At 45.5% G+C, this 11965-nt stretch overlaps 2 protein-coding genes and 1 non-coding gene across 3 annotated transcripts; 2 read left to right on the top strand and 1 right to left on the bottom strand.

The window, feature by feature from the left end:
- Window positions 1-1143: 1143 nt before the first annotated feature.
- Window positions 1144-2064, top strand: LOC113247339 (vomeronasal type-1 receptor 2). The gene has a single exon (XM_026488337.2). It carries the CDS (start codon window positions 1144-1146, stop codon window positions 2062-2064), a length of 921 nt encoding a protein of 306 aa, XP_026344122.2.
- A 979-nt stretch (window positions 2065-3043) lies between these two features.
- On the top strand, window positions 3044-3116 carry TRNAR-CCU (transfer RNA arginine (anticodon CCU)). Its single transcript has one exon. It is a non-coding gene; the product is annotated as a tRNA-Arg (tRNA).
- Window positions 3117-9853: 6737 nt separating this feature from the next.
- Window positions 9854-11444, bottom strand: LOC113247338 (protein FRG2-like-1). The gene is made up of 4 exons (XM_026488336.2): window positions 11264-11444; window positions 10919-10993; window positions 10621-10698; window positions 9854-10332 (listed from the first exon to the last, which is right to left on the bottom strand). Exons 1-4 carry the CDS (start codon window positions 11442-11444, stop codon window positions 9854-9856), a joined length of 813 nt encoding a protein of 270 aa, XP_026344121.2.
- Between the last annotated feature and the right edge of the window lie 521 nt (window positions 11445-11965).

Here is an 11965-nt window from a genome sequence, read left to right as displayed (position 1 = left end):
GTCCTGGGATCCAGCCCCATGACAGGCTCCCTACTCAGAGGGGAATCTGCTTGTCTCCTTCTCCCTCTGCTCCTCCCCCCTGCTCGCACTGTCTCTCCCTCTCTCTCTCAAATAAGTAAATAAACCTTTTAAAAAATCATTTCAATGTTATTACCAGCTCACTATTCACCACTTCTGCTTTTCAGTTATTAAATGCTTAAGGTTCCAAGTCTTCAAATTCCATTTTGCATGTTTGTATTGTATTTTAATACAATCAAATATTTTCCAAATCAAATATCAGTTCGAGTTGCAGTTTGTTTATTCTAAAATCATAAACATACAGTGATGTGATCTTTATAGGATTAATTTATTTCCTGCCCTGATATGCATTATCACTATAATATAATTCATGTCCCATATTTAGCAGTAATTTTGTGGAATAATTTCTGTTATGGGTGCCATTGTGTTTTTGGTTCAGGCAAAAAAATGAAATGAGTTTTTCTGCTGCCACCCTAACATTTGTCTACATTAAATAAATCGAATTGGCTCATATAAAATTATTCAGTGCCATCTATAATTTATTAAGGCCTCTCAATCCTCACTCCTTAGTTATATTGGTTATAAAAGAAATACTTAAACAAAAATGGGAAACTATCAAACCAAGTTTATACAGTAAAATAAATTTAAAATATGAGAAGGTGTGTGTGTGTTTGTGTGTGTGTGTGCACGCGTGCGTGCATGCTAGGTACTTGGCACAGTATAGTACAGTAGTAAACACTAATGTCATTGCAACTAGACTACCCAGGTTCAAATCCTGATTCTACTGCTGTTTAGATGAGTCACTTCACTGCCCATGGCTAAATTCTCCTCATCTATAAAATGAGAGTTATATTAGTTCCTTACTCATAGGGTTGTGACTATTAAATAAGTTAGAATAGGCAGAGCATGAATAATAATTACCCACATGTTGTAAGTGCGATGAAAAGAAACATACGAAATGGGAAATCTCTTAACAAAAGAGAGTATATTTTAGATATTAATTCTCAGGGGGAAGGAAAGGTAAATGGAGAATTTATTTCCTGTGAAAATGTAGCCCCAAACTCATGTTTTCATGCAGAACCCACTGCCTGTGAATTTGAATATTGAGTTCTGGAAAATGACAGAATGACCTCGGCGGATTTGAATATAGGAACGATCTTGCTATTCCAGACAGTCGTTGGAATCCTGGGGAATTTCCCACTCTTATATCATTACACGTCCCTTTACTTCAGGGGATGCAAGCCAAGATCCACAGATTTAATTCTCAGGCACCTGACTATAGCCAACTCCTTGGTCATTCTCTCTAGCGGAGTCCCAAAGACCATGGCAGCTTTAGGGTTGAGACATTTCACCAGTTATTACGGATGCTGCATTCTTTTGTACGTTCACAGAGTAGCCAGAGGTATGTCCATTTGTTCCACGTGCCTCCTGAGTGTCTTCCGGGCTATCTCGATCCACCCTGGGAACTCCAGGTGGGCGGAGCTTAAAGTGAAAGCTCCCAAGTACGTCGGCCCCTCCAGTATCCTGTGTTGGGTGCTGCACATGGTGGTGAATGTGTTTTTTCCCATCTATATGTCTGGTAAATGGAGCAACAAAAATACTACAAAGAGAAGAGGTTTTGGATATTGTCCTGCTTCACAGCATCGTGCCAAGATCTCAGACTCAGTGTATGTAGCAGTGACATCTGTCCATGACAGTTTGTGTTTGGGACTCATGACCTTGGCCAGCAGCTCCATGGTTTTCCTCCTTTATAGGCACAAGCAGAGGGTCCAACACATCCATAGGAACAGTCTCTCCCCCAGACCGTCCCCTGAGTCCAGAGCCATCCAAAGCGTCCTTGTTTTGGTGATCACCTTTGTGTCATTTTACGCCCTCTCCTCCATCATTTATGTTTACGTGGCTCTCTCTGATGATTCCAGTTGGTGGCTGGTGAACACCGCAGTACTGATCACTGCATGTTTTCCAACCATTAGTCCTTTTGTTCTCATGAGCCACGACCCCAGCATAGCCAGGCTCTACTGCGTCTGCTGTGGAAGAAATACATAATTCTCTCATCTCATCAGAGAAATATGAGTTCTCCTCCTCCTGTTCAATCATGGATGCACTCAGACCTCAAAGCATGTTAAGAACAATTATGATCCAGTTTCATTGCAGAGAGGGGGGTGAGCAAGACAGACTGACACTGGCCTAATATAAAGTAGTAAATAACAGTAGCACGGTACATGAACTCTTCTGTAATTAACATGTGTGTACTTAGATAGTTGTATTTTTATTAACAGTTACAGTGGAGAAGTTAAGATTCCATAGAACAGTCCTGAAATAATGTGAAGATATTGGAAATATCTTTGAATGTGTAACTTTCAAATCGAGATATATTAAAATTTTCCAAGATGTACCTGAGCTTGGAATTGTAAAGACAGTTGGGTAAGAGGGAATAGCATATGGATAGTCTTTCCAGGAACTAGGGATGGGAACAGTGGTCCTGATTTGTGATGCAAATGGCCTGGGGTGAAGCTGGAGGGAAAAATCAGGTTTTACTTATTGCTGGCTTTAGAGGCTGTGTTGCGAATATTGTGCTTTATATCCAAGAGAAACTGGGGACATTTGAAATATGATAACGCTAATGGAAAAGATGAGCATATTAAAATATTTTCAGGTCAACATTTGAAGAGTAAACTGCAGGGAACAAAGAGGAATGTAAGAGGTGGAAAAGATTGAATGGACTTTGGGGATGTTTAGAAGGTAGATGTTCTGTGTTAAAGCTTGATGGCAGTTGGCTAGGTTGGCGAAAAGACATTTCAAGATGGACTTCTGCTTTTCCAACTTGAGGATACAAGAGGTTACAGAGCAGCATTTCATCAAGCGTGGGACAGTAGATGAGAAGCGATTTGAAGCTGGAAGATGTGAATATATTTTGTTTAACGAGGAGTATAATCGCTTTTGAAATCCCCACCGGAGCAGAATGGACACTTTTGAAAGGAAAAATAAAAGGATATTAACTCAAACATAGAAATACTTTAGGAGCGCCTGGCTGGCTCAGTGGGTAGAGCATTAGACTCCTAATCTCGGGATTGTGAGTTCAAGCCCCACACTGGGTGTAGAGATTGCTTAAAATCTTTTAAAAAAGAAATATTTTAATATAATTCTCTGTTATTAAATCATAAACGTTTGCAATTTTAAAAAGTAAACATTTTATTTTGAAATAACTTTAGACTTGCGGAACATTTGTAAAGATAACACTGAGTTCCAAAATATCTCTCACCCAGTCCCCCAACTGTTACCATCGTAACTTTACCATGGTTCTTTTGTCAAAAACTAAGGAAACAACATTAGTATGTTACTATTACCTAAACTCCAGACTTTATTTACATTTCAGTTGTTTTAACACCATCATTTTTCTCTATCAGGATCCAATCCGGGACGTCACATTGTATGTAGTCATTCTGTCTCCGCTAGGCTCTTCCGCTCTGTGACATTTTCTCAGATCTTCCTTGTTGGTCATGACCAGTTTGAGCAGTACTGGTCCCGTACGTCTTAGCATGCCTCTAACGTTGAATTTGTCTGAAGCGTTTCTCTTGGATAGACTGGTTTATGGGTTTTTGAGAAGAATATCACATCTCATCCCAGCATGCGGCCTGAGAGGTTCATGCAGTTAACATGAGTTATCTTGGACGATGTTAATCTCGTCAGTTAGTTAAGGTAGTGTCTACCAGGCTTCTCCACTGTAAAATTCCTGTGCGTGCCTTCCCATGCTCTATTCTTTGGAAGACTCTAAGCGCAGCTCACGGTCAAGTGTGGGGGGAGTGAAGGAGGGGTGCATAAGGGTGGGGGTGAGGTGTTCAATTAAGTGCCACTTTCTGGAGGGCAAAGTAGCCCCATATATTCTTCGCCGTTCTTCTGTGTGGAAGCCGTGTCACTTCTGCCTCATTTATTTGTTTCTTCAACTCATTTATACTTTTTTTACACTTTGTGCTATAATTCATTACTATGTAATTTATTTTGTTGCTTAAATTGTTCCAGCATTGGTCACTGGGAGCCATGGTATAATAGAAATGTGTGTGTGTGTGTGTGTGTGTGTGTGTGTGTGTGTGTGTATACATACACATCTGGTCTTTGTCTCAGGTTCCTGGCTCAGAGCTTCAAAACCCTTTGGGATTTTCTGGGTGGTAGGAGTGTCTTTATTATACTAAGGAGGCAACTGTGGGCAGGGGTTCCCCACATAGCTTCAGAACGGGGGACTGAACACTTTGAAAGACCAACTACATGATTGGATTGGAACGCTCAGCTGCCCAACCTCTGGGGAGAAGAAGGAGGCTGACTGGGGATTGAGTTCAGTCATACGGGCCAGTCATTTAACCAACCATGCCTAGGGAATGAGACCTTAGTTTAAAAATCCAGAGACGCTCCAGGGAGCTTCTTGGGGAGGGGGGGACAGAAGCTACTACGTGGGTAACCCTCCCAGATCTTGCTCTCTGAATGCCTTCGTTCCGCTCTTTATTGCTGTCCTTTATGATAAGATGATGTCAAATGACAAAACTAAAACAGTGTCGCAACAAGTTTGCTGTCTTTTATTCAAGGGAAGACAACCCTTTGTCTGCGGGAGGACAGAGCCTCACAGGGTGGAGCGCCCTTCCCGGGGGATTTGGGACGAGAGGGAGTTTTAGAAGAGGCAGCGCAGAGACTGACTAGGAGGGCAGGGATTTCCTTACAAAGCCAGCAGGCGCTGTTTTCTGCGGTAAGGTCGGCGGCTAAAGCTGAGTTGGAGGATTGCGATCCGCGTACGTTAGGTTTCTTGCCAGTGTTTCCCGTAAGAGCAGGCTGACTTCGGTTTAGATTTGTGATGTGGGCCGGGCCACTGGGGTGGCCTCTGTTTGACGGGTCCCGATACACGAATTAACTTCATCAAGGATCATCCTAAGTATAGCACTTTTCTGAGGTCTGTGAGTCTTCCCCGCAAATATCCAACCAGAGGGGATTGTGGGGCGCCTTAAATCGGTAGCTGGCTGGCAGATGCCCCAGCTTGGGAATGCCTGCCTTGTGGTGTGACTTGTGACTGGGGGCAGTCTCGGGAAGGACCTTGCCCTTAGCTTGGGGGGTCTGTGCTAAGCAGAGAATGTCAGAATTACATGGAATTGCAGGACGGCCAGTTGGTATCAGGGAATTGTGGACAGCGTGCGGTGCAGAAGCCCTTTCAAGTTTGGCTACTGTAGCCCTTTGATATGTCCCCGTTGTTTTTTTTTTTTTAAGATTTTATTTATTTATCTGGGAGAGAGTGCGCGTGCTGGGGCGCGAGCTGGGGAGAGGCAGAGGGAGAGGAGAAGCCGACTCCGCGTTGAGCAGGGAGCCCGCCGTGGGGCTTGACCCCAGGACCCTGAGATCATGACCTGAGCAGAAGGCAGCCGCTTAACCACCTGAGCTACCCAGGCGGCCCCCAGTTTTGTGTTTTTTGAGCACTTCCTTCCTTTTACGTGTTGTCACTGCAGGAGGCTCCAGGCTCATCTTGTATTTTCCCTGCTCCTGCCATTGAGTCAGTCGTATCTCCAAGGAGCCTTTGAGTAGAGAACAGTGTTAGATACAAGATGTGGGTGCTGGGGGTTCTCCTTGCTCCAGTCATTTCAGTGCCGTTAGGCCCTCTGAGTAGACGGACCTACGAAATCTCTGTTTACACATACATCTATTTATAGTTTTCTCTTCATCTACCTGTGTACTTTCATCTCTACAGCTAAGTATGTGTTCATGTGTCCCTGACTCTGATCCAGTACTTCAGGCTTCATTTTAGCCTCCCCCCTTGCTTTTCTGTACCTGTCTGCTTTTATCGAGTATTGTGGCATGACCTGCCTTTGAAGCCTTCTGCATCCTCCACACTCCCGTGCTCTCCGCACACCACCTCTAACCCCTCCGTCCATCCTCATTTGTACCTTGCTCTGTCAACACACCTGCAACGTGCCAGCTCCGCCCTGGCAATGCTCGCAGCACTTTAAAATATCGCACATGGTAAATATCGTCTTTGTGGCTTGTTGCAGGGATGGAAGGAGTGAAAAAGGTGGGAGGTCCTCCTCTCCCCCATCTTCAGGCATCCAAGGTCAGGAGATTCCTGCGTTCTTCCACATACGAGCACATTACTGAGATACACACGTGCACGCTGACTATGAATGTGATCACTTACATGGGACTGGGAACGTGAGCGTACGCACAAGTGTGTGTAAATGTGAGTGTGCTTGTGCAAGTGTATGCTTGTGTTTGATGAATGTGGTCATGAGTGTGAGTTTGCTGTGGAGTGTTTGCGAGTGTGTGTACGTGTGTGCGGGTATGTGGCTGTGCGTTTGAGTGTGTGTTGCACATACGCATGGGTGTTTGCAGCTGTGTGTAATGTTTGTGCATTTGTGCGTTTGTGAACTAGGGGTTGACCACCACTGTGGCTCTAATCTCTGACCTGGGTATGGGGAGTATTCGATAGTGGGTGTGGATCAAATTGTGTGTTTGTGTGTAGGGAAAACAAAGGATTACTTTGAATTCACATTTCTTAATTATAAAAGCAGTCGGAGCTGATTACTGAAAACTCAGCAAAAATACAGCTGTGGGAAGATGTGGTAACCACCCAGTGCTGTTTAAATGAGCATTGGCTTGTATGAGAGTTAAAGGAATGATAGAATCCGCCCCTTTAACCATTTGATCCTGGGGCGCCTGGGTGGCTCAGTTGGTTAAGCGCCTGCCTGTGGCTCAGGTCATGATCCCAGGGTCCTGGGATCTAGTCTCGCGTCGTGCTCCCTGCTGTGTGGGGAGCCTGCTTCTCCCTCTGCCTCTCTCTCTCATGAATAAATAAATAAAACCTTAAAAAAAATAACCGTCTAATCTGGTGCTTTCATTTGTGAGGGTCTCATAACCTTCTCCCTTTTGGTAGATATTGCTCTGTTAGACTTCCTGTTACCACTAAGGAGATCGATATTGGGAAAGCATAATTTCCTAACAAATTTCCGTATCATCTACACTTTCAACTATATTGGCACTGACTTGTGCATAGAAGTCCAATGATTCCCAATGTAAATTATCATCCACGTGTTCTTCTCTTTGATTTTAACTCTGCAAATCCTTTTCGAGTACTTTGATTTCATCTCTATGCTTATAACTTAAATGATAGGGCATCTGAGTGGTCTGAATATTAGAACTCTATTTGGGGTAGAATTTCTTAGTATTGAATTATAGCACAAAGCGTAAAATGGTATAAATGAGTTGAAGAAACAAATTTGGGCAGAGAATCCAGTGAAATTCAGGTGTTTCACTAAGAGTCCCTCACCTATCGGACCTCAGCATTTCCTGCCCTGATTCTTGTCTACCTCCAGGGCTTGTGGAAAAGAGAGCCGGCTCTCCCAAACACCTGACAGATGCTAAGTTGGAATTTGTAATTCTTTTTTGGCAAGTAGCACCTGGGGGAAAAAAGTTTTTCAATGACAATGTCAGTTCCCCAAGCCTGACCTCTCACTGCCGCTGCAGGTGAGATGATTATTGCAGTTCCGAGGGGAGGGGAGGTCCAAGAACCACAAACCCTTATCTTAGGATCTCACTGCCTCCCTCCCACGTGTATTGGCTGCCATGACCTTCACACGAAGCCCACTGTCCTGGCAGCAGGAGGGAGTCGGTGTGTATTTTCTATTTCAATTCAATAGGCAGAGTCTGTATTGAAAAGAGGCTTTTTTTTTTTTTTTTTTGGTCATCCGTTTGTATTTTTCATTGGACCTTTACCTTGTTATAGGATGTGAGGGTAGATCAGTTTCTTACCTTTGTGATGTTATGTTCCCAAACCCCAAGTATGAATGATGTCATCCCCAAAATTTTCTTGCTTATTAACTTTCTCTAATACTTTGGCCTGTTTTTGAATTTTTATCTCTACTGATCTTATTCAAGAAACAACATGTTTCCTAGAGCTAGCTAGCCTTATTTTTTCCTCGTTTTTCTTTATTTTTCAGAACGCTTAAGATGAGATCTACCCTCTTCATGGATTTTTTTTTAAAGATTTTATTTATTTATTCGACAGAGATAGAGACAGCCAGCGAGAGAGGGAACACAAGCAGGGGGAGTGGGAGAGGAAGAAGCAGGCTCATAGCGGAGGAGCCTGATGTGGGGCTCGATCCCGTAACGCCGGGATCACGCCCTGAGCCGAAGGCAGACGCTTAACCGCTGTGCCACCCAGGCGCCCCACCTCTTCATGGCTTTTTAAGTGTGCAATACACTGATGACTATCTGTACAATATTATACAGATCTCTGGAGCTTATTCATCTTGCTTAACTAAAACTTCATCCTCATTTTTTTTTTTCTTTTTCACAGTTTTCCTGCCTATCCTTATTTGTATTTTTATCTGTAGGGTTTTTTTGCAGTAACATGCCTGGCTCCAATGAGTAACTGATGGTATCTCTATCAGGACCAAATTCAATTCATATAATTAGCTTAGGGATTGGTGTTTGATAATATGGAGTTGTCCTACCCAAGAAAAGCGGTGTGATTTTATATTTGTGCATGTCTACTTTCAAATATTTCAGAAATTTTATATAGTTTCTCATATACATTTGATACATTTTTATTGGATTTATTCCAATATTTTATTTCGATTTTGTTTTTGCTTTTTTAAGCAATAATATTCCAATAAGCAAAAATATTCCAATATTTTATTTCGATTTTGTTTTACTATTTTAAAATTTTATTTTTTTGATCCTTTTGTAATTGTATCCCCAACCCCCAAATATAACTTCCAAATTGTAATTTTTGTACATATGCAGGCATTTGTTTTATATAATTTGAAGCCATGTCATGGGTTCAAATTGCTTTGTAATATATTATCATTGAATCGCCCCATTCATTGGGATCATTAACTCCCACCCCCTACCTCCAATAAGAGCTGCTTGGTGGAGGAAAGTCAAGGTGGAAATGCAGTAGAGGTGAAAAGAAAGCAGCCTCCTAACCCACACCAGCCAGAAAACAAACTCCATCTGGATAAGTAGGATACATGAGAAGTATGAATTTTTATTTCATCACATGTAATATGGAAATTATGAACCAAAGACAAGACAATACCCAAAAATGTTTATTTTTCTTACACAAAATTAGATACATTTATATGATGAAAGACTGAATGATCCCAGTATAAAATACAAACAGGAAACTATATAAAATAAAAAATATAAAATGACTATCTACATTAGTTTTAATATCTCTCATAAATAGGATAACTTGAAGTCTATAAAATAGAAGAAAATTTAAAATTAGGCATATAATACGTGCCAGCTGTAAGAATAAATACATACGGTCAACACATTAATATATTTTGACTCAGGTTTTATATAAAATAGTTGAAAAGCAGAGAAAGTGACCTGGTGACTTCACCATGATTTTATCAAACTGAACAATTGCGCCATCTGTCCCCACAGAATGCTACCCCCGGCCTGTGGTCTCGGTCCTGCCAAAGACTTAACAGCCTTTTCAGGGTCAAAGGGGATGATATAGGTATGCTTACTTCGCTACACCTTAAACACAAATACATGTGAATTGCACCCTGATATTTGTTCTCAGTATAAACTCACGCTGGGCCGGCCTAAGATACTCAAAATACACGAAAATGCCTAACATGAAATTTAAACCTCGGCATCTCCCCATTCTGAGTGCATGTTTCGAGTACCTTTCCTCGGACCACCCGGGGTTCTATCACTCACTGACACGCTGTGTCTAAAACACACCCCGCTGGGTTTCGGGGAGCCTCGGGGCCGTAGCAGGGTTTTGTTCTCACCCCCGGAGCTGCGCGCCCGGCTCTGCGGACGCGCGCGGGCCGGACGGAGCTCGGGCAGCCTAGCTCGGGCCCCGGGGAGGGGCGGGCCCCCGGGCTTCCCCTCCACCCCCAGCGCGAGCCCCGGGGCCCGGCGGCGGGCCTGGGACCAGCCAGCTCTCGGCAGGGAAGCCGTAGGCCGCCTGGTTGGCCATGGTGTAGACGGTCTGCAGTGCCGCGTACAGGGGTCCGCCGAGCCCCGCGAGCCCCGCGCGCGGCTCCCAGGTCAGCGGGGAGTGCTTCTGCCGCTCGCACGCCCGAGCCACGTCCTGATAGATGGCCGCAGACAGGGCGCGCAGGGTGGTCACCAGCCTCTTCCGAAGGGGAGGCGGCCGGACTCCTGGGGACCGGCATCTGTTCCGCCGGCCGCGCCCCGCGCCCGGCGCCCCGCGTCTCCTGGGACAGGCGTCCGCGGGCTCCCGGCTCTCGCGGCCGCGGTCCTCGGGCGCCCTGCGTTTCTTCCTTCGCGGAGTCACACTGCGCTCATGTGCTAGGGAGGCCCCTGCAGAGAGAGGAAGCACGTGGGTGACAACCTGCCAAATGGATCCCCAGGGACCCCCATTCCCTAGGGTGTAGGGAATGTCTCCTACTCCTGTCTCCTACTCCGTCCCGCCCCGTCCCTTGATGGGATGAGGCGACGCCGTGCCCATCAAGGGTCCCCAAATGCTCCCTGGATTCCACAGTCTCCTGACTCACTTCAGCCACTCAACAGATCCCTCCCTCCGTGCCCACACCCTGCGTGTGTGACCTGCTCTTGTGTCAGCACCTCCAGCCCAGAGCAAGATCCTACCTGCTCCATCACAGGTGCTGTCACCCGAACTGATTTTCCTCTTCCTGGAGTCCTCCCAACTGGAGCAGCTTTCCGATTCTGTGGATAAAGAGAGTCTTGTGACTGCCACCAACAGGATGCCTCAACACCCGCGTCCATCCTGGACACGCAAGGACCAAAGCTGGCAACCAAAACTAGGTTCCCAGCTGTCCCTAAAGTCCAGGATCTGCAACGGGGCCACAGAGCTCCCAGTTCCCTGACCGCGGAGACTGAGTTACTCCACGTCCCGTCCCTCCTCCCCAGGACAATAAACTCTTACCTGATCCGGAGATGCCGCTGTCTCTTTTGAGCTCAGTTTCCTTGGAATTTTCCTTATCAGTCCTGGGCTCTGACCCTGGAGGAAAAGGAAGTTTAGGTGACTGGCCTCCCTCGAAGGCCACAGAACTCTAGTCCATCCTCGATCTGACTTTGTGGACAGTTCTCTCAACTGAGGTTCAGCCAGTGTCAAAGGTGGACCGGAGCAATATGGTTCCAGGGGACCATTGCCATATTTCTCAAAGCCCCCTTAAGGGCTGGGTGACATTTCCTATCACCCATCTCAAAATAAAACCCTGGCCCCTACCCCTCCTCCCAGCCTCCAAACACAAACTGCCCAGATCCCTACCTTGCCTCTGGGTGCAGCTCTCTCTTAACTGGGAAGAGAATGTCTCCTCTTTTCCTTCGAGTGGTTTCTCCGCCACATCTGAGTCCCTTTCTTCTAAAGAATTCTGTTGGCAGGGCGGCTGGGCAGTGGAGTGTCGCATGGAGGGGCTGCGCGGGTCTGAGCCTTCAGTTCCCGAGTCCATCTTGAAGCCGACAGGGAGACTCCTCTCTCTGCAACACTCGGACTCCAGAATGTGGATTGGTCGCCAGGACCTGCCTTTTATAGGCCCCTCCGCAGGGCGTGGCTTGCTCCTATTGGCTGGAAAAAAATTCCATCTTCCTGTAGCTTCTGCCGCTGCTCAGAACCTGGGCTGGTCTAGTAGGAGGGATGCTGGTGGTTGTGTTTCCACTGCGAAGCCCCACGCAGCTAAGGGGAGGGAGACTTTTGTAGGGTCCTGTCATGGTGTCAAAAAGCAGGACAGCAAAGCCGGGTGCAGAGGGACTGGAAGACAGGGGACTCCTCCTTATCTTACTTCTGGCCCAACTCCCACCCACAACTATTTAAGACCCTGAGAGATTTCTGATGTTTCTTCCACCGTGAAAGGAGAAGTGAGTCTGCCCAAGGGAGGGTACAAGGATTACGTAGGCTCACCAGAAGGGTTTCTTCCATATCTATGAAAAACATGTTTTCAGTATTCTTCTCACTGATAATTTCATTCTGTAT

The sequence above is a fragment of the Ursus arctos genome, unplaced genomic scaffold (assembly GCF_023065955.2).
Source record: "Ursus arctos isolate Adak ecotype North America unplaced genomic scaffold, UrsArc2.0 scaffold_19, whole genome shotgun sequence".
In the NCBI taxonomy this organism is placed as follows: Eukaryota; Metazoa; Chordata; class Mammalia; order Carnivora; family Ursidae; genus Ursus; species Ursus arctos.
Note: the sequence above shows the minus strand (reverse complement) of the source record. Positions and strands in the feature narration are given on the sequence as shown.